This window comes from Macaca fascicularis, chromosome 2 (genome assembly GCF_037993035.2).
Source record: "Macaca fascicularis isolate 582-1 chromosome 2, T2T-MFA8v1.1".
Lineage (NCBI taxonomy): Eukaryota > Metazoa > Chordata > Mammalia > Primates > Cercopithecidae > Macaca > Macaca fascicularis.
In genome coordinates this window covers 182,488,619-182,511,918 of record NC_088376.1, presented here as the reverse complement: position 1 = coordinate 182,511,918, position 23,300 = coordinate 182,488,619, and the positions used below count along the sequence as shown (strand labels likewise).

The window sequence follows — 23,300 nt, the reverse complement described above, 5'->3', positions numbered from 1 at the left end:
TGATTGTAAAGGACAGTATCTTCTGGTGAGCTGTGAGCATGTTCCATGGGTTGACAATCAGATTTGCATGTCTGATGACATTAATTGCAGGGTGCTATGGGCCAGGTTTCTGTAAGTTGGGTGGAGGTGGCCACTGGCAGTGAGTACAACGCCCAGGGGGAAGCATGTGAGTGGGAGGAAGAAAAGAGAGAGCTTTCTGGAGCTGTTGCAATGTGTATGCTGGTGAAATCGACTTGAGCATTAAGCAGTATCTCCCAGGATTGTTAGTTACTGAGTGGCACATCTTCAGTACTCATGATTTGTGGGGAACTTGGGCAGAGGTAAAAGTGTGGTAAGTTTTAATACTGTGTTTTCTTACTAGTTGCTTTTGACATGCATACAGGTTTGTGTGTGTATGTGTGTGTGTACGTGTGTGTAAAACTGACTGTAAGATGTCACGTTTCAGCCTATTGATTTTTTTATTCCAGAAACTTTTCAGCATTACCTAAGAAACAAAGGCTCAATTTTGGCTGCTTCATTCTTATCCCTTCTGCCACAGTTCTAACGTGCTTGATCTACTGAGACCGAGGATGATCAATGACTCAGAAGGCAAAATGGGATTTAAACACCCAAAGGTTAGTTTGGCATTTCTGCAGTAACCTTTGGTGTGATAAAGTGAAAAGAGCAAGAGCTTTTGATTTATAAAGACCTTGTTTGAATCTGACTGTACTGTGTATTTATGACATTGTGCAAGTAACTTTTTGTGGGTTGTAGCTGATCAAGGCAAAGTTAATACTAGCCTAGTGCTGATGATTCTGTGGAAATTTTATTTCATTTTACGTCGGGATCTAGCATTGTGGTTGGATAGGAAGAGTTGATGTTGAAGATATGTGCCTTAAATGCTTCTCTTGATTTCTGTAGCATTTTCTTCCTCTGGGAACTTCAGGAATCTGGCAGCTGAAGCGTTAGGTCTACCAGGCACTCTTTTTATCCGTCCTTTCCATCCATCCATTTATCAACACTTAGGTACCAAACTGTTTACTATATGCCAGGCATAGTTCTAACAGCTAAGGATTAAGCAGTGAAGAAACATAGAAAAAAAATCCTATATACATGCAGCTTTCATTCTAGTGAGGGAGGAATGCAATAAACAAAATAATTCAGTAAATTATGGGTATATTAAAAGGGAATGTGTTACAGGGAAAATAAAGCAGGAAAAGAGGGTAGGGTATTGAGGCAATTTTAAATAAGGTGATGAGAGCAGGTCTCATTGAGAAAGAGCTCCCCTGCAGAGCTCTGAACACACAGTGCCTTCTTGTTATTACCAGCCACCAGTGCTCATTGCCTTGTCTTCCTCTTGTTTATTCACTGAGGCCTCACCATTTTTGGTCCATGAAAAAAAATAATTGTTTGAGAGCACAGAATATGACTTTTGGGTTTTCCTTTAGGGCTATGGTGTTAGTAGATGCTAGTTAAAGGATACATTGGTGGGGCCCTCTTTTCTGCCCTTCCTGGGTTCCTTATACATTGCGTACCTACCTGCAGAGCTTTTTTTTGCATAACCTCTCTAGTCCCTCTTGTACGCCCCACACAAACCTCTGATTATGCAGCTAAGTATGGCTCCTTGTAGGGCTGGGCCTCTGCTTCTAGTTTCTTGGAGCAAGCAGGCATGGATTGCCAACCTAACTTCATGCTTTTGTACAATAGCAACCTCTGCCTTCACCATTTCCTGTCCCAACATCGTGAAAGGAGAGTGTCTCATCATCAAGAAAAGGCTCTCACTTTCTCTGTCTTGGTCCAGGAGGTAGGGGAACAAAGAGGAACAAATAAGCCAATCATATCATGGTGTCACTGGGACCCGGAACAACCTTTGCAGTATGAGGATGGGATCCACATCAAGAAGATACCCATTCTTCTTTGGCCCATGATGGATCACGAGTCAGTGAATGTTCATTAGCTTTCATAAAAGGTGATATCTGCTTTCTGGTAGTTTTCAAAATGTTAAAGAACCCCTTTAGAAGCTAGGAGCAAAGTTTAGTGTGTGAAGCTCTGTGAAGGCCATGGATGCCTTTTAATTTGGGATTTAGTAGAACTTAAATTCCCTCTGATACATCCTAAGTTTCCCAAAGGCAATGTGAATGGATGTGGGCTGGGCAACATCTGCACTTCCAGCTGAGATGAGATATGGTAGGGTTTAGCTTTCATTTCTCTTTCTTTCTCTTTCTTTCTTTCCTTCCTTCCTTCCTTCCTTCCTTCTTTCTTTCTCTTTCTTTCTTTCTTTCTTTCTTTCTTTCTTTCTTTCTTTCTTTCTTTCTTTCTTTCTTTCTTTCCTTCTTTCCTTCCTTCCTTCCTTCTTTCCCTCCCTCCCTCCCTCCCTCCCTCCCCTCCTTCCTTCCTTCCTTCCTTCCTTCCTTCCTTCCTTCCTTCCTTCCTTCCTTCCTTCCTTCCTTCTTTCCTTCCTTCCTTCCTTCTTTCCTTCTTTTTCTTTCTACCAAGTTTTGCTCTTATTGCCCAGGCTGGAGTGCAATGGCATAATCTTGGCACACCACAACCTCTGCCTCCTGAGTTCAAGCAATTCTCCTGCCTCAGCTCCCAAGTAGCTGGGATTACAGGCATGTACCATCATTCCTGGCTAATTTTGTATTTTTAGTAGAGATGGGGTTTCTCCATGTTTGTCAGGCTGGTCTTGAACTCCCAACCTCAGGTGATCTGCCTGCCTCGGCCTTCCAAAGTGCTGGGATTACAGGAGTGAGCCACCACGCCTGGCCTCATTTCCCCTTTCTGATATGGCTCTCTGAGGTGGCTTCTCCTTGGCTAGGAATATAGCATTGCCATGCCAGCTGCAGCACGTACGCACACACCCTGGAGCTATCCACCCCACATCATTCTGTGCCAGTTGTGTTGGCCTTTTTCTGTTCACTGAGGATCTAGAGAGACAGTGATGTCAGCCAGAGCTGCTGTGGCAGGTGGGGCTGTTCTGATGTCTGTTCAGGTGGCCAGAGCCTCCTTGCCACATTCAGCTCCTGCGCACGTCCTCTAGGCTGGCCCCAGTACAGCTCTGGGCCACTCTCCATGACTGTGAAGTGTATTTCTGCCCCGCTTAGTAGTAATGAGGAGAAGTATTTATTTTTATACGTTTGCTTGTTGTTTCAGGTGATAAGAGTTCTGTAGAAGCCAGGATTTCCTAACACTCCAAGTCCTTCTTAGGCAGCATTATGGTTCTCCAGTTATATACCTGCCCAGCTCTGTCCAATATTGAGTTCCAATCTATACCTGAAAAGACAGACACGAACAGTAACAGGAGAGTAAATGTTGGGGGTGGGGATAGTGGGCCCAGCTGCACTGACAATAACAATCCCCTCGCAGCCCCTCCTTTGTTGTCTGTGAAGCTACTCTAAGTAGTAATTCTTCCCTGGACCATACCCTGTTGGGAAGCGAGGTGTGGAGGTGCCAGGCAGTGGTTTGGGGCCTGACGCTGGCCCTTGACCTGTGTGTCACAGCTGTGTGGGAGATGCAGTATCACTTCCTTGATTTGTTTGTTTTTCCGGATTGCACCTTTGTTGACAGTCTGGAACTTACTCTTGTGCATTTTGTTATTTATTTTCAATGGTGCAAGGCCCCAGTGTTCCATCCTCCTTCTGAATTCACAGAAACATCCACACAAATAGACTGGCCTTGGCTTGGACTCACATTTGAGAGACTTCAATCTACTTGGCCTGTCAAAATGAAGTTCTTCTTAAAAGTCCTAACTCTCTGGTGCTGGGCTATAGTCTAATCAGTGCTTCCCAACCTTTTTTCACATCACAGTATACATGGACATGATATGATTTATGTAGATGGGAGAGCTCATTCCTAGGCAGTAGGCCATCGGGGTCTGGCTACTGTAGTCCTTGACCCCTCACCCTCACCTGGCTGTTCCTGGGGCTTAGGTGATTTGTGTTTCCCTCTGGCACACCTGTTCCCATTGGGGGCACACAAGTATGCTACAGCTAAGGTTAGAAGTTCTGGCCCAAGACCTAGCATAGAACACAGTCTCAAGTTGCAACAAAGTGTTTCGTCCATAAACATCTTTGAAGATGATCCTAGAGGGTGCACATACTTTCCCAGGATATTGTAAGTTTGGGAGAACTGAGTTCCTGTGGTTGCAGCCATTGCTTGGTGCAGTCTGCCACCACTTGTCCTTCTAGAAGGAAGGGTAGAAGGATGCCAACACTGCATGTTCCCTGTCCCCTCCAGGCCAGCATGACTAGGATCCTTGGCTCTGTGGCCAAACTCTAATGCTTAGCACTGCTTCTTTCCATCCTACTGCGTTCTGGGGGTATTTCACATGACTTCCACAGGTTCCTGACCTCCCGGCTTTGCTACATATTCTGCATAGCTTAGAACATCACTTCTTATGCAATGGTTGGAGGTGTCATAGATGTTCTGCTGATGTTGTCTGTTTGTGTTGCCGTGAACCACACCTGGATAACTGGTCTGGGTGGAATTCAGCTACTGCAAGAGTACATACTAGTCCTCTTTTAGCCCTTATGACTGTGTGGTACCAGGTGGTGGTTCTTACATTTAAACAGAGCTATGGGCTCATCCATCCATTCATTCATTTATTTACTCATTTAGCAACTCTATTCAATAAATGCTGGCTACTGGGAATATAACGATTAAAGTCATAGTCTCTGCCTTTCAGGAGCTCACAGTGCAGTGAGGGAGATCCAAGAAGTAAACAATGATGATATGCATGAGAAATTCCACTGGGTTCCATGGGAACACAGAAGAGGGGGAAGATTCTTGCACTTGGAGAGTGGTCAGAGGAGGTTCCCTGACTGAGATGAGATAACTTTTAGCTTGAATTTTTTCTTCTCTTCCTCCTTCTCCTCCTCCTCCTCCATTCTCCTCCTTCTCCTTCTCCCCCTCCTCCTCCTCCTCCTTTCTCCTCCTTCTCCTCCTCCTCCTTTCTCCTCCTTCTCCTCCTCCTCCTCCTTCTCCTTCTTTTTCTTTCTTCTCTTTCTCCTTCTTATTCCTCTTTAAACAGAGTTATCTGGGATGTGTGCTAATTGAATGAAGGAAGGAAGGGAATGGCATAGAGCTAGAGAGTGGTACTTCAAGTGCCACAATTTTGTTTGGTCATAGTAGAATTCTAATGGGCAACAGCAGCTAATGAAATAAGGATCACTTAAGGAGGGAGAGGAGACCTTTACAACAGCCTGCAATGGTCAGATCATACTTTTGGAAGGAGAATGTCTGTGGGATTCACTCATAGAAACCCTGGAAAGTTTCCATTGAAGGAGAAAGAAATCTAGATGGCAAGCTGGCTTGAAGAGACTTGTTATGTATGACTTCTGTGAGTGCGGGAGGATGGCAGGGGAGACTGCATTCTCTGTCCTACTTCTTTCATTCAAAAGACAGCATGATCTTGGGCAAGTGACATGACATCTCCAAACCAGTGTCCTCATTTATAAAGGTGGTTCTAATAATACCTCTCTCACCAGGGTTGATATGAGAATTAAATGACATCATTTATTGTTGTATGAAAGAATCTAACATAGTAACTACTCAACAGATGTTAGTTTCTCTTTCCTTCCCATCTTTTTTCTCTTCCTCTTTTCCTTCTCTTTTCCCTTTCCCCTGCCTTCATACATCAGGTCTTTATTAGGTAAGTAATATTTTTCAGGCATCCTGCAAGATTTGCATTGTCCAATACGGTAGCCACGAGCCACATGTGGCTATTGAACAATCGAAATGTAACTAGTCCCAACTGAGATGTGTCGTAAGTGTGAAATACACACAGAAGTTGGGGTAGTTAACACTCTGCCTTGTCCCCACACCATTTCCAGAGCATGCTTTCCTATGGGCAGGAGACTAGAGGCTTTTTGAGCCTGTGGAGGCTTTTCCTATAAGAAGCCAGTCTTTGATGGGTTTCTGAAGTAGTCTTCAATTGCTGACCAGTAAGCTTGCCTTCCTTCCTGCAATGACATTTTTATAAATGACAGTCTTGCTTTTAAATTCCTAGTATGTGGTCTTGATTTCCACACAAGTCTGGAAATGTTGACTTAGCACAAAAGAAAAAAAGGCTAGGCATTGTGGCTCACACCTGTAATCCCAGCACTTTGGGAGGCAGAGGCAGGAGGATTGCTGTGGCCAGGAGTTGGAGACCAGTCTGGGCAACATAGTGAGACCTTGTCTTTTAAAAAATAAAAAAATTAGCTGGGTGTGGTGATGTGTGCCTGCAGTCCTAGCTGTTTAGGAGACTGAGGCAGGAGGATCACTTGAGTTCAGTAGTTTGAGAGCCATTGCTCTCCAACCTGGACAACAAAGCGAGATCTTGTCTCTACAAAAAAGAAAAAGAAAAAAAAAAAAAAAAGGAAAGCCAACGATCTTATTAATAAGTTTTTTCTATTGAGCACATATTTAAATGACAACATTTTGGATATATTTGGTTAATAAAATATATTATTAAGTTTCCTTTCACTGGTTTCTTTTTACTTTAAAAAATGTGGCTACTGAAAAATTAAAATTACATATGTGTCTTGCACTGTGTTTCTGGCGAGCAGCACTTTGTGGAGCTTATGACTGGTGGGGGGAAGGTGGAAAAGCGACAACAGCAACAGAAAGATATGTTAAAAATAAATTTAAGAAACAACAAATACAGAATTACACCTTGTGAGGCGTACTGTGAAGACAAGTTTCTATGGAAAGGAAAATGAGAAGACCTGACTTCATTCAGCTGGCCCATGGGAGGCCTCTCTGAGGAAGGCACATTCATGCTGTGCCTTGAGGGAGGCTCTTCCTACACAGTTTTCAGCCAAAAGTGGAGACAGAGCATTCCAGGTAGAGGAAAAAAGCCTGCCGCTGAGTATTTATTGAGACTCCCAGACACTTGCAGTCAGCATTGGGGAGAAACAGACCCATGAAGGGTCCCCTGGCTTTTCAGCACTTGTGGTACGGGGAGACAGGCAGGACAGGCATGTACTCTAGGCTGCAGGGATGCGACAAGTAGTACTGGCTCTGGAAGCACTTTTCCTTCCTTTCTTCTCTCTGCCTCAGAAGCATCACTGACCACAGACCTGACCTTGGAGGTCCCGGGGTTGGTCTGTTCTTCCTTCGTGGTGGGTAGTGAATAACACTCACGTTTGTCCCTTTATTCCCTGTTCCCAGCTCTGACTCAGACTCATCATCTGGGAAATGAGCGTCTGTAGCAGCCACTCAGCTAGTTTCCTTGCCTCCAGCCTCTTTCTCCCTTTCATATACTCTGTGTGAGGCTGCCAAATTAATCTTCCTGAAATACCATTTAGCCCATGTAACTTCCCTGATAGCACCCTGCTGCTGCTGGCAGAGGAGCAGTGTGCTGGGTGCTTCTGTACGTCTCTCACTTTTCACCTTTACTTTTTCCTTCTATGGGCAATGACGCTGTTTGCAGAGAAGCATGTTCTACTGCCAGTGTCTTTAACTTGAGGAGCTCTTAAAGTCTCGTCTTCAGCCATCTTCCCATATTTCTACTCCTGCCTTGCATTTTCTTCTGGGCCAGGCATACTTGAGTCATCATTCTTTAAATGCTAAGGGCCACTGCATTAACAAGAGCTCAGGTTCTGGCATCCATCAAACTAGCTTCAAATCCCAGTTCTGCCATTAAGCTAGCTGTGGGAACCTTTTCAATAAGTCATTTATCTTTTCTAAGCCTTAGTTTTCTCATCAGTTGACACCATGAGGCTAAAAGTAATTTGTACCCCTTGCGGTTGGGTTCTTTCCATAGTACTGCAGATAGACTTAAGGCAAGTTAGCCATAAAGAACTTTGTTATTTTAAATGAAAAAAAAATTATCTGCCAAAAAAATTCTAGATTTTCTTTTCTCTTTTGAAATCCATTAGTTTTGGATTGCAACAGACTGGTCACGACTCCAACAAATCAAGCTACAAAGGACAGACTGTTTTAGAATCCCCTAAGTAATTAAGCAAGGTCCTTTGCAAATTAGGAAGCTTTAAGTGGAAGGAAGAATCTAGTTCAAGGTTGGCTTTTATATTTGCAGTCACAGGCAAAAAGTGAGTCCATGTGGCTATCATCATGTTTCTGAATTTTTTGACCAAGACATAAAAATCTTATATCCTCTATTTATGTCAGTATTTTAAAATAGGTATTTAAAATGCATAAATGTAATTTTAAATTATAATATATATGCTTTTTGGGACACCACCTACATCAGGAATCACTGAGCAAGAGACCGCCTTTCTTTCTATTGATTTCTTTGGAAGATCTAGTGTGTAGCAGTTAGTCAACAATAGAGGACTATGACACCTGGTCCAGAGTTAGTGCACAATAGATATTTGTAAAGTGAGAATAAATGAGGGTCAATAAAAAAAGTATTTCAAAAACTCCTTTATGGTGACTGAAATGTCTGTAGATTACTGCAGTATTTGATGACAAGAAAAGAAAACTCCAACAATAATTCAAATGTCTTGTATACTATATTTTAAAAATCTGTTCAGAGGAACAAGGTTAGTATAGTGCCATCATTCTCAGCTACCCTCATGATAGTGCTTCTTACTTTGGGCCTAAGACTTTGGCCTTTTTTTCTATTTGCTCAGAACCAGTAAAAAACTAATGATTCAGTGACTGTAGTTACAGAATTCTGGGAATTGTGAAGAGGTTGGGAGAAACGTTGGAAATCTTCCTTGACCAGGGGTTCCAACCTTATGAAACATGAAATAGACCTATTTTTAACATCTGAAGATTTCCAGATATCTCTCCATCCTGTCCTGCCATTTTATTGTGGGTGTAGTTTTAGTATCTGTTGATAGAGAAGAAAGATATACCAATTCATAATGACCTGTTGCAGTGCAACTTTGGCCGAGGAATCTTCAGTTCACTAGATGGAACCACCAACATTTTAGACCAAATTTCTAATTGTATTAATGAGGCACAGGACCACTTTTGGTTTAGGAATAGCCCGGGTATAATTCAGAAAAGCATAGGATGTTCAAATAGAGATTTGAAAATATCCGGAAGTCACAACCAAGACAACTCAGGACACCATATAAGACTGGTGTTACTTGAGAAAGCTTCACCCTGAACTGTTGCAATGTTCATTACCCAATGGAAATCCCTTCACAGATCACCACATAAAATGCAGAAAGCTTAGTGAAATTTGAATTTTGAATAAACAACACATGCACTATATGGAACATACTTGTGCTCAAAAACTACTTGTTGTTCATGTGAAATTTAAATTTCACTGGGTGTTCTGTGCTTTTGTTGTTGCTAAGCTTGGTCACTTTACCTTCAGATATCCACTGTGGTGCCAAGGGTTGAAGGACAGGAACTAAAAACATGGGTTATATTCCAGCATGACTGTCAACATAGATTACTGATGCATTTTCTGGGAACCTTTCGCATCTCTAAGGCTGTAAGGCTCTGTATTTGGTTTTCTCAGGGATCCTTGCTCTCCCTCAGGGTTGTGCAACCCAACTTGGGCAGTGGCAGTCCAGGAGGACGTGTGATTTATTCTCTTGGTTCCTTTTCATTTACTTTGAGGTTTTGTCATGAATTTGTATACCTGACCTTTTGTGAAGTGAGGGCAGAATCGAAGGTGGGGATTTCTTGGGGCTGAAGTAATGACTTTAAGGGTGAAATCAAGGGACAGAGGAGGAGGCAGGATGGAAGGAGACTTCAACTCACTTGGACCCCTTGTTTTTTTCTGTACAGGAGTTAGAACATTTTCCACAAAGCATGGCAGACTAGAAACTCTCCACCTTTTCTTGTCTAAATTTGAATTTAAAGGAGACTGAAATTTAGATGCTCGGCTCTGTCTCTCTTTCTCTCTCTCTCTCTCTCTTTTTTAACGCAGTTTCCTTCTCCCTCTATAAGCTAAGTTTATTTTTTTTTTTTTTTTTTTTTTTTTTTTTTTTTTTTTTCTGGAGACGGAGTCTCACTCTGTCGCCCAGGCTGGAGTGCAGTGGCCGGATCTCGGCTCACTGCAAGCTCCGTCTCCCGGGTTCACGCCATTCTCCTGCCTCAGCCTCCCGAGTAGCTGGGACTACAGGCGCCCGCCACCTCGCCCGGCTAGTTTTTTGTATTTTTTGGTAGAGACGGGGTTTCACTGTGTTAGCCAGGATGGTCTCGATCTCCTGACCTCGTGATCCGCCCGTCTCGGCCTCCCAAAGTGCTGGGATTACAGGCTTGAGCCACCGCGCCCGGCCTATAAGCTAAGTTTAAAAGAAAAGCTGGCAATGCACAGTTTTTTAAATCATTTATTTAATTTATAAACGAGGTATCCTAGGATTTTATATTCTGATTGTAGAATCAATGAATTTATTCCAAAAGCATGCAGAATACTATCACAAAGCCAAATAAACAGCTTATTTTAATGAACATTCACATTAAAATTCTGTTCCCATAAGGGCAGAGCAATGTAAAAGTGACTTTCATAAGAGGCCTTAAGGGTCAGATAGTTTTTGTTTTAGAGTAGATTGGAAAGAAAGCACTGCAAATGAAGCTCCTATTTGTTGGATGGGCTTTTTCTCTTCTACCAAGGACAATAATTTTAAAAGTTCATTTTATAAAGTTGTATGGTGGTGAATGCCATTGTTTCCACACGAACACTCATTTCCCCCATAAGACCTCAAGTGTTTGGTTGTGCAGGGGGATTTAAAATCAGAGAACATGAAGAAATTAAAAATGCAGCAATTAGTTGTAGGCTTTAACAATTAACAGAAAAAAACCAGGGGCTAGAAGGCAGTAGCATATGAGTTTGAGAAACACTGCTTTACCTCATTCTTTCTTTCACTGGGCATTAGCTAGTCCCACACTCAGCATAGCTTTGATTCAGTCATTTAACATTTTAAAGTGCAAGCTTGGTGCTTGAATAAATAAGGAGCTCCTGGGTAGTGGGAAGAGATGGAGACTCAAAGAGGTCATCTCAGCATGGTGTGGAAGGCCATGCTGCAGCGAGGGGACGTGCAAGTGCTGTGGGGGCATAGTGGGAACAGCCTAAATCAGACTGGAAGTTCAAGATCAAGAGAAGAATCACTTCCAAGACTAGATCTTTTGGTTGTAACCACTCCCGTGTGAGTCTTGGAGTCAGAACCTCAGATTTCTCAGGCCAGTCTTTATTTTTACTTTTATTTTTGTGATAGTGTCTCACTCTGTCGCCCAGGATGGAGTGCAGTGGAGTGATCTCAGCTCACTGCAACCTTTGCCTCCCAGGTTCAAGCGATTCTCCCACCTCAGCCTCCTGAGTAGCTGGGACTACAGGCACGTGCCATTATGCCTAGCTAACTTTTGTATTTTTTTTTTTGTAAATATGGGATTTCATTATGTCGCCCAGGCTGGTCTCGAACTCCTGGGCTCAAGTGATCCACCTGCCTCGGCCTCCCAAAGTGCTGGGGGTTATGGGCGTGAGCCACCGCACTAGGCTAACCTTGATTTCTGATATTTTGTTCTATCAGAACAACATGTCTACCTGTACAGACCCTGTACAGAAAGATCGTGTCTCTGCTCCTTGGCTCTTCCATCTCTTTTTATCCTTCCCAACTTTTTAAATGGAAAATTTCAAGTATATATAAAAATAGAATAGTATAACATGCCGATTACCCAGTTTCAACAACAATTACTAACTCATGCCAACTTTGCTTTATCTATTCTTCCATCCATTTCTCCCATCCCCCAGATAATATTTGTATAAGTTAGGGTTCCCTAGAGAGACATAACCAAAAGGTTGTGTGTGGGATGTGGAGAGGGAGATTTAGGAATTGGCTCATACAATTTTCAGGGGCTGGCAAGTCTGAAATCTGCTGGGCTGGAGGTGGGAACCCATCGGGGAGTTGATGTTGCAATTTCAAAACCAAAGGCAGTTTCTTGGGAGAATTCATTCATCCTAGAGAAGACCTCAGTCTTTTAAGACTTTCAACTGATTGAATGACTCCTGCCCCTCCAACCTCCATTCACCAGTATAGAGGGTAATCTGCTTTACTTAAAGTCTACTGATTTAAATGTTAATAATATCTAAAAATATATTCACAGTAACATCTAGATTGGTTTTTCACCCAAAACTGAGTTTTAACCAAATTGACACGTAAAATTAACCATCACAATTTTGAAGCGAATCCGACTCATCACATTATTGGATCCATAATATTTTAGTATATATCTTTACAAAATAAAGATTCTTTAAAAATGTATATGCAATACTATTAGGACCCATATGAAATTAAACATCCTGAATTATTTTTGTTTGAATTAGGATCCAAATAAAGCCTATACATTGCAATTACAGATATGACTCAGAAGTCTCTTTTGATCTGTGGGTTTGTTCTTTATCTCTTTTTTGTTTTTCTTTAAGTTCATCTGTTGCAGAAACTATTTTGTCCTGTAGAATTTTGCATCATCTAGATTTTACTGATTGCATTCCCATGATATAATTTAAATGTTCCTTTGGCCCTGTATGTCCCATAAATTAGTAATTATATAAATAGTGTACATCACACCCAGGCTTTTTTTTCCTGCAAGAGTCCATTGGGTGTATCTTGTTGAGCTGTCTCTCTTTTGGATGTCAGCAGTCTTTGATTAACATTGTTTGACTCTATTAATTTATTAGGGTATGTAAAATTCTAAATTCTGCCATTTCTTCTTGCATTTTTTAGTTGAAATATTTCTGTAAAGAGTAATTTGCCCTAATTAATTATTTCAGTACAGTTTTTCCTAATTATTTATCTCAGCGTTTCCCTAATTGGGATTGATAAACTCCTGGAAATGTGCTGACATATTCTTGTGTGTGTGTGTCTGCGTGAGTGTGTGTGTGCGCGCGTGTGTGTGTGTGCATGGTCTGCAAGCTTTCTATTATAATAATATGACTCAGCATTTTTATCTCAATAATGATTGAGAAACATTATAAGTATATCTGTATCACCTAGATGATCATCTATTGAAGTTAAATCAATGAACTCAGGGCTGGAGTTTGCATTTGTATTTAGGATCATGATGGTAGTAAGCAGCACTGCTTTAATTATCAAGGGTTAAGGAAGAAAGAAGATGGGCTTAATATGCCAAGTCACTTTTCAGTAGCTATTGGCTTGAATACAGAATCAACTAGAGCAATTGAATTGCTATCATGATGGTAGTAAGCAGCACTGCTTTAATTATCAAGGATTAAGGAAGAAAGAAGATGGGCTTAATATACCAAATAACTTTTCAGTAGCTATTAGCTTGAATAGAGAATTGGATAGAGATTTATGCCCCAATTTGGGGCGTACAGTAATTACATATTCTGTACCAGAAAGATGATACGTTGTAGCTGTCAGTACCATAATGATGCTGGTGATTTATTTTAGCGAGAATCATTTTTTTCATATTTGAGATGCATTAGTTTATTTGATTTTTGCTGGGTTTGTAGTTTTGTTGAATTTGTAAATTTGTTTCATTTTTACAATTGTCCATGTAAATATTTCTACTATTTAAGAAAGTTTATAATATAAGTGATTTGGGCCAACATACTGGCTTTGAAAGAATGATTTTTTTCCTTTTTAGAAGATCTTCACATTACTCAAGTTTGAGAAGTGTTGCTTTATCCCATTCTTGCTTTCATAGGACTATTAGCAAGTCTCACATTCAGCATAATTTGTCCTGTTAAGGAGTGATCTCTGCTTAGAGTACTTGGAGTCAAATGGTGTGTGCCTAGAGATCAACACCCTGGAACACTCAGAGAAAAAGAGCTGTATTTATGAAAGGGTATTTTGGTGCCTCCTGCCCTCCCCAACATCATCTCAAACCAGAGAACAGGAGCACTTGGCTCCTTCTGTATCTTTTGCTGGTTCCTTGTAAGGCCTGATAACTGGAGAGTCTTAGGTCATACCTACACATTACAAAAACAACTTTTTGGAAAGATAAAAACCAGAACAAAAGTCATCTACAGCAAGCTTTTCCAACTTCAATGTACTTAAGGGGTCTTTTGAAATGCAGATTCTGAGCTTTGACTCTCTCAGGTGATGCTGCTGGCCCATATGCCATTCATTGAGTAACCTGAGTCTAAACAACCAACTGCTTTGTCTTTATGCCACGATCATTTTATTTTCCTAGGATAATACATAGAAAGCTGTCAGTACAGTGTTTGATACAGAGCCAGCATTTGATAATTTTTCATTGTTCTTGTTATGGTTGTTACGGTGAGTTTTTGAGGCATGGAGATGGGTGGAAATGATGAAAAAGAAGATGGGAGTATAGAGATGGACAGGCCTGAATTAAGATCCCAGCTTTGCCATTTATAAGCTGTTTGACCTGGGCAAGTTTTTCAGCCTTTCTAAGTCTCTTTCTTGTCAAATGTTAAATGGGGAGAAAAATACTACCTCATGAAATCAAGAGGATGCTATGCAGCTCCTAGAGAGATGGGTATTTGATAAATGCCATTTTTCTTCCTTTGTTCCTTTTGGACATAGATTTGGGGCTCAATCTTGGTTCTGTGACATTATTGTGAATTGCATTATAATCCCTATGAAATGCAGCTCTTTCTCATTATCTTTAAAGTGGGGATAATAATTATGATGATTAAATTAATGGGTGCATGTAAAATGTCTTGGTACATAATGGGAGCCCAGTCATTACTGGCCTCTCTCTCCCTCCCTTCCTTCATTTAGTGATGCAGTTGGTGAGGTCAACCAAGCTTAGGCACAGCTTTGAGATAGGAGACCCGTGGTTTCAATTTCAGTTGACTAGAATAATCTGGAAATCTTACAAAAGAAAAAGAATGATTCCCAGGCCTCACCCCAAGAGACTCTGATTTAATAGGGTCTGGGTTGGGGATCAGATACCGTGCATATTTTTTATGGTTCTCCCAGATATTTTGCATAGGCATCCGGGCTGAGAATCACAGCTCTAGTAGAAAGCTAAGCCTTGATCACTATCAGATGGCTCTTAGCTTTCCTCACGTCTGCACAGCACACCACACCACAACTTTTCCACTCCCAGCTCCCGCCTTTCTGATTGTTTCTTCCTACACATTCCTGTTTTTGTGCACTCCCATGAGGAGGCTGCAACTCTGCCCTTCCCTTGGTACATTGGGGTGAGCACTTGTGGAACCTATCACAGCCAGGCAGGGCAGGGGAGCCAGAGCTCAGCACGCCTCCCGGCTCCACCCTTCACACGGAGACACACAGAAATCCCTCTGGGCTCCTGCCCAAGGAAGAAGGAGACACCCCACTGGAGAGCTCTGAGGCATTTGAAGGAGAAACTAACCTATGACATGAGGCAGTGCCTACTGTGTGGCAAGAACTTTACTTGTATTATGTCTGCTTATCCTCAGCTTTATAAAGTAGTTTTATTGATATTGTCATTCTCATTTTATAGAAGAAATTGAGGCAAAGTTAAATAACATGGCCCAAGTCAAGGGCACAGTGGTCTTTGTATTAGAGTAGTCTGATTCTGGAATCTGGGGTCTTAAAAAAGTGATGATATCTGGGTCCACTCAGACTAATCGAAGGAGAATGTCTAGAGATTGGGCCCTATATACTGGTATTTTTTATGAGCTGTTCAAGCCAGATGTGAGACCTGGAGGACATTTTGCTCTGCTGTCTCCCAGGCTGACTTGGAGCCTGAGTCTATAGAGATTCCTTTTATTCCTGTTCTCTTCTTCCCCTTTTCTGTTGGTGATTTAAAAATTTTTTTGTTTTCATGCTTGTTAGAGATCCTCGGTCTGACTGGCATTCCTAATAGGGTTGTGAAAAGCTGAATGATGGCCTTCAGAGATGTCCATATTTTATTTTCTGGAAACGGAGAATATGTTACCTGACATAGTCAGAAGGATTTCACAGACATGATTAAAGTTCAGGATTGGGGGCTGGGGAGATTACCCTGGATTATTCAGGTAGGCCCCATGGTTCTCATAAGGAGGGAGGCAGGAGGATCAGACTCAGAAGAAGGCACTGTGGCAACAGAAGGGGGTCAGAGTCAGTGAGAGAGATTTGAAGATGCCATGCTGCTGGCCTTGAAGATGGAGGAAGAGGCCTGGAACCCAGGAACTCAGGAGGCATCTAGAAGCTGGAAAAGGCAAGGAAAGGGATTCTCCCCTGTAGCCCCGAGAAGGAACGTGGCCCTGCCAGCACCTTGATTCTCCGTCTGTGAGACCCACTGCAGACTTCTGACCTCCAGAACTGTAAGATAATAAACTGGAGTTGTAATTAGTGGTCATTTGTTAGACCAGCAGTGGGAAATTAAACCAGGGGTATTTGGTGCTGTAGAAAGTGCACTGTCCTCTAGTACCCCAGAGAACTGGATGCCATTTCTGCACTCTACCATTCACTGGCTGTGAATAACCCTGGCAAGCCACCAGATGTCTTTCAGATAAGCTGTTTCTTCTGGGAATTAGAGCCAAGAAACCAGATGTCCTTGAGGGCAGGACTGGGCTGATGAACTCACACGCCTCACAGATGCACTCCCTGCCATAGCCTTGATTCTTCCGCTCAGCTCAGCTCTGCGCTTCCCAATAGGAACCACTGTTCCTGCTCCCTCAAACTGAGCCTGAGCTCTCTATCACATTGCCCTGGGTTATTTTATCACTGGCTGAAATTATCTTGTGTGTTAACTTGTCACAGGCGCTTTTTCCTTGGCTGGGTCTTTTTTTTTTTTTTTTTTTTTTTGAGATGGAGTCTCACTCTGTCACCCAGGCTGAAGCACAGAGGTACAATCTCAGTTCACTGCAATGTCTGCTTCCCGGGTTCAAAGGATTCTCCTGTCTCAGCCTCCTGAGTAGCTGGGATTACAGCTACCACAACTGGCTAATTTTTGTATTTTCAGTGGAGACGGTGTTTTACCATGTTGGCCAGGCTGGTCTTGAATGGCTGGGCCTATTTTTTAAAGAAATTATTTAAAAATAAACAATGAACTATAAATTTCCCAACACCAAGAGACTGAAAGACCAGAGTTATTCTGTTGGCTTCCCCCCTCTCCTCCAGTCAAAATTGCACAATGTTTTGATATCACCTCATTGGCTTCAGACTCTGCTTATGTGATTTATTTGCTTTTCACAAACTTCTCCCTGCCCTACTTCCAGTATTTGAGGGTGGACATGGGGCATTATGTCTAATTGGCCAGCTCTTTCAAAAAGGGAAGATATTCTAGACCTTTGTATGACTGTACCTAGTGCAAATATAATTAATTGGTAGTGATGACATCCAATCATAGGTCCTTGGCCTCATATATGCACATTTAATACTAAGTCTCTTCATCCGTAGTAGTAATATTAAACCGCAAACTTGAATGACTTTTGCGTGAAAGTTTTCTCATGGGAGCTGTGCAAACTTCATTTTTTCCAAATGATGTTCTGTTTGTTCTATTAGTTGCTGTACCTTATCGTTTGAAAAAAGTGCACATGATCTTGGTTGTACTTACTTTGATAAAACAGTTAACAGCTAAGTTTGTTGCATTCTTTTTCCTAAGAGAAAAGGGGAAAAAAAGTCTTGACGTTAAGGGGATTTGATCAAGGATTTTCTAGACCAATGTTTCTTAATTAGTGAAAGGAGTGTGAATTTGCCCCCCAGGGGACATTTATCAATATCCATAGATATTTTTGGTTGTCACACCTAGGGGGAAGGTACTGCCAGCATATCGTAGGTAGAAGCCAAGGACGCTACTAAATATCCTACAATGTATAGAACCCCTCACCCTGCCCCTGCACCAAAGAAAGAAAGAATTATCCTATCTTAGATGTCAATAGTGCCATTGTTGAGAAATTCTGTCCTGGATCAGTGTTTCTCAAACTTTAATATGCATATGAGTCACTTGGGGATCTGGTTAAAAAAGACTGTGATTTGGTGGGTCTAGGTGGCACGTGAGCGTCTGTATTTCCAGCCAGCTCCCACTTGGTGCAGCCACTGCTGGTGTGAGCACCACACTTTGAGTTTAAATGTCCTAGAATTCTTGTTTCTTATCTGTCTTCTTACACCAAAAGATACATTCCATAGGAGCAAAGACCTCGTCTATGTCCTGTCCCAGTGGCTAGAACTGTACCTGGCATATCACAGTTGTTTAATAAACACTTGTCAAAAGCATGAATGGATCCATGGAGGAATTAAAAAATGAATAAATAAGCAGACAGGCAAAAGCACTGCTTATTCCCACACATATCTCTGAAGAACCTTAGAGGCACTAATTCTTTTAAGAAACCTGAATTTCCTGTCAACAAAGCCAGAAATTTGCCATAAGCTTTGCCCAGAGCATGGCAGTCTTCCTCAGGTTAAAAATGGTCTCCTTTCTCTGATGTCTCACACTGTCCCTTCTGATGCAGGTCCACTGGATAGATGGTTGGGCAGATACTAGTGGGAAAAACGCGAGACCCAAACCCTGGCCCCACACCCCAGCCTGTCCCAGGGTGAAAGGCCTAGATGAAATCATATTTGTTTGTATTTTGGCAGTAGGGGGAAAGAGGAAGTGGGGATTTTCTTTGAGATGGAGTTTTGCTGTTGTGGTTCAGGCCGGAGTGCAATGGTGCGATCTCGGCTCACTGCAACCTCCGCCTCCCAGGATCAAGCGATTCTCCTGCCTCAGCCTCCTCAGTAGCTGGAATTATGGGCACCCCACATCCATGCCTGGCTAATTTTTGTATTTTTAGTACAGGGTTTCACCACGTTGGCTTGGTTGGACTCAAACTCCTGACCTCCTGTGGTGCGTCCACTTTGGCCTCCCAAAGTGCTGGGATTACAGGCGTGAGCCATCACGCCCGGCCAGAATAGCTTTTTGAAGGAAAAACAGGTTAGAATGAATTTCATGGTGTAGCCTCTGCGGAAAAGACGTCTTCTAGTGGGCATCAGGGAGAACCAGATGCTGGTGTCGTTTGTATACCTGTGAGCTTTGGGAACTCAGAGATCTATTAACCTCAGTTGGCAAATCCTTTCCTTGTTTTGGCTCTCTGGGCCTCCATTGACTGCCCTTGTCTTCCACCTTCCACACACAAGGAAATCCAAACAAAGCCAGACTTTGGAATCCTATCTAGGAGTGGCTTTCCTTCCCAAGGTGGTCCCTGTGCTCTTGCAGAGAATTTGCTCAGAACCCAAAATGTGCTCTAGTGTCCTCCTGAGAATTGGTTGTGTTGGGCAGAAGACAGAAAGGGGAGAGAAGAGCAGGATGGCAGTAAGAGGAGTAAAGAAGAGACAAGGAAGGTGAGGCCATGAGAACAGGGCCACAGGGCATTCTCTGTAGATTGGCCCAGGAGATAGCCAAACGTTCACCCAGGTGTTATTGTCACACAGCTCTTGACAATAGCAACTCTCTCCTTTAGAAGCTGTGATGCAAATGAATGTGTCAGCACTGCTGATCCAGGTGTGGTCACTGCATTTTGACTGTACATTGTTTTGTAAACTCATCGGGCCCACTGGGTGCCTGTGACTCTGCCCTGAACCAAAGAGGAACAGCTTTCTCTTCTGGGTTGGGAGCCGGTAGAGTAATACTGGGTTTGGGAGTCCTGTCTTTGAAGCAGTTTATCAACACTGAAGAATGTTCTGCATCTTTCCTGGGACCTATAAGGGATTCAGGTTGGCTATAAGGCAAGGTCAACAGAGAGTGAGATTTGTTTGTCATCAGAATGGGTTACTAAAGCACTTGGAGGAATTTGCCTTTCTGGATGTCTTTAAATAGAAACTAGATTCCTGCATTATGGGATGGTTTAAGGGCTCTCGGAGGCAGAGAGATGTATATCCCTGTCATATCCCATCTTTGCTCAAAAATATTCTGTTGCTTCTTATTGTTCATAGGTTAAAGTTTAAATTTCTGAACTTGGCATTCAGGGTCTTCTGTTATTTGGCTCTAAACCTTTCCTAGGTCTTTCTTTTTTAAAAGATAAGTTAAACACAAAACAAAACAAACAGTAGCAAACTAGGAATAGAGAACTTTCTTAACTTGATACAGAATATCTACACAAAACCTACAGCCAACTTCATACTTTAGTGCTGAGAGACTAGGTGTTTTCCCCTTAAGATTGGGAACAACACAAAATGTCCCATGTCATCACTCCTATGCCACTTCCTATTGGATGTCTTAGCTAATGCAGTAATATGATAAAAGGGAATAAAAAGTATACAGACTGGGAAGGAAGAAAGAAAACTCTCTTTGTTCACAGATGGCATAATTGTTCATGTAGAAAATTCCAAAGAATCAACAACAGCAGCAAAACCCTTCCTGGAACTAAGTGATTTTAACAAGGTTTTAGGAGACAAGATTAATATATAAAAGTTAACACAAATAAATAAAATTTTAAAAATATAAAAGTTAAATGTTTTCCTTTATGCCAACAATGAACGACTGGAATTCAAAATTAAAAATACAACATCATTTGCATTAGCACCAAAAAAGAAAAGATTTAGATATAAATTTAACAAAATGTATATAAGATCTATATGAGGAAAACCATAAACCTCTTATGCAAAAAATCAAAGATCTAAATAAATGGAGAAATATTCTATTCTGTTTATGAAGAGGAAGGCCCAATATTGTTAAGATGTCATTTCTTTCCAACTTGATCTATAGATTCAATGCAATCCCAATCAAAATCCCAGCAAGTTATTTTGTGGATATTAAACCGATTCTAAAGTTTATATGGACAGGCAAAGGACCCAGAATAGGCCAACACGATATTGAAAGAGAAGAACAGAATCGTAGTACTGATACTACCTGACTTCAAAACTTATTTTAAAGCTGCAGTGATCAAGAAAGCATGGTGTTGGTGGAAGAATAGACAAATAGGTGACGAGAACAGAATAGATAGCCCAGAAATTTACCCACATAATATAATCGGCTGATTTTTGACAAAGGGGCAAAGACCAATTCAGTAGTGAAAAAATAGTCTTTTTAACAGATGGAGCTGGAACAACTGTATACCCACTGTGTTAGGGTTTTCCAGAGAAACAGAACCCAATAGGATATGTATATGTATATGTATATGTATATGTATATGTATATGTATATGTGGGAATCCATTATGGGAATGAACTCACACAATTATGGAGGCCTAAGTCTGAAGGCCTGAGAACTGGGAGGTCCGCTGGTGTAAGCCGCAGAGTCCAAAGCCCTGAGGACCAGGGGCTCACTCCTATGTTCAAGGGAAGGAGAAGATGGATGCCTCAGCTCAAGAACAGACAGTGAATTCACCCTTATTCTACCTTTTCGTTCTATTCAGGCCCTCCATGGGTTGAATGATGCCCACCTAGGCAATCGTCTTTACTTAGTCTACCAATTCAAATGCCAATCTCTTCTGGAAATGCCCTCTCAGACACACTCAGAAATAATGTTTTACCTGCTGTCTCTGCATTTCTTAGCCCAGTCAAATTGACACATAAAATTAACCACCAAATGTACATGCAAAAAAATGAATCAGACATAGACCTTACCTTTTTCATAAACATTAACTCAAAATGTATTAAATACCTAAATGTAAAATGCAAAACTGTAAAACATCTAGAAGATAACAGAGGAAAATCTAGTTGCTCTTGGGTGTGGAAAAGGGTTTTAAAATAATATATCAAGAGGACAATCCATGAAACAAAAAATATAAAAGTTAGATTTCATTAAAATTTAAAACTTCTGCTTTTTCATTGTCTTAATGGTGTCTTTCACCATTTTGAGCTAATTTTTATGAAAAAAGAAAGGTCTATGTCTAGATTCATTTTTTGAATATTAATGGTGAAAGACATTATTAAGAGAATGAAAAGACAAACCACAGACTGGGGAAAATATTTGCAAAACATAAATCTGATAAAAGACATGTATCTAAACAGTATAAATAGCTCTTGAAATCCAACGACATGAAAACAACTCAATTAAAAAGTGATCTGAACAGACATCTTATCAAAGAAGGCATACAGATGGTAAATCAGCATATTAAAAGATGCCCATCATCGTATGTCATCAGGGAATTGCAGATTAAAACAACAATGAGATACTACTACACACCTATCAGGGATGCTAAAATCCAAAATACTGACACCACAAAATGTTGATGAGACTGTGGAGAAACAAGAACGCTCATTCATTGCTAGTGGAAATGCAACATGGTACAACTTGTTTGGAAGACAGTTTGGCAGTGTCTTGCAAAGATAAACATATCACCATACAATTCAGAATTGTGCTATTGTGCTCCTAGTATTTACTCATGACTTGATAACTAATGTCCATATAAAAACCTGCACATAAATATGAATAGCAGCTTTACTCACAATTGTCAACGATGCACAAAGATGTCCTTCCATATGTCTTTTTGGAGAACAATTTATTTTCTTTTGGATATATACCCAGTAATGGGATTGCTGGGTCAAATGGTAGTTCTAAGTTCTTCAGGAAATCTCCAAATGCTTTCCATAAGAACTGAACTAATTTGCATTCCCACCAACAGTGTACAAATATTCCCTTTTCTACAAAGCCTTTCCAGCATCTGTTGTTTATTTGACTTTTTAATAATAGCCCCTCTGACTGGTATGAAATGGTATCTCATTATGGTTTTGATATGGATATCTCTGATGATTAGTGATGTGGAGCATTTTTTCATATGTATGTTGGCCTCTTGTATGTCTTCTTTTGAGAAGTGTCTGTTCTTGTCTTTTGCCCACTTTTTAATGGGATTATTTGCTTTTTGCTCATTCAATTGTTTAAGTTCTTTGTAGATTCTGGGTGTTAGACCTTTGTTGACTGAATAGTTTGTGAAAATTTGCTCCCATTCTGTAGGTTGCCTGTTTACTCTGTTGATAGTTTATTTTGCTCTGTAGGAGCTCTTTAGTTTAATTAGGTCCCACTCGTTGATTTTTGTTTTTGTTGCCATTGTTTTTGGGGACTTAGTCATAAATCCTTTATGAAGGCCAATGTCCAGAATGGTGTTTCCTAGGTTTTCTTCTAGGATTCTTATAGTTTAAGGTCTTACATTTAAATCTTTAATCCATCTTGAGTTGTTTTCATCTTCTTTTTCTTTTTTTTTTTTTTTTTTTTTTTGAGACAGGGTCTCACTCCTGTCACCCAGGCTGGAGTGTGATGGCACGATCATGGCTCACTGCAGCCTCAGCTTCCCAGGATCAGGTGATCCTCCCACTTCAGCTTCCTGGGTAGCTGGGACTATAGGCATGTGCCACCATGCCCAGCTAACTTTTTATCTTTTTAGTAGAGACGGAGTTTTGCCATGTTGCCCCGGCTGGTCTTGAACTCCTGGGCTCGAGCAATCTGCCCACTAGGACTCCCAAAGTGGAGTTAATTTTTGTATATGGTGAAAGGTAGGGGTCATGGTTCATTCTTCTGCATATGGCTAGCCAGCTATCCTGGCACCTTTGTCGAACTGGGAGTCCTTTCCCCTTAGCTTATCTTCGTTGACTTTG

General features: G+C 41.3%; 1 protein-coding gene across 3 annotated transcripts in view; it reads left to right on the top strand.

The window, feature by feature from the left end:
* The window catches only part of TMEM45A (transmembrane protein 45A), a 76,666-nt gene that overhangs the window by 19,725 nt on the left and 33,641 nt on the right, over positions 1-23,300 (top strand). For 2 of the 3 annotated variants that reach the window (XM_005548297.4, XM_065539265.1), the window contains one exon: positions 468-614. The exons of the other annotated variant lie outside the window; for it this stretch is intronic. In XM_005548297.4, the coding sequence (XP_005548354.1) occupies positions 570-614 (45 nt within the window). In that variant the 5' untranslated portion in view covers positions 468-569. The remainder of the gene's footprint in view (positions 1-467; positions 615-23,300) is intronic. 3 annotated transcript variants of the gene reach the window in all.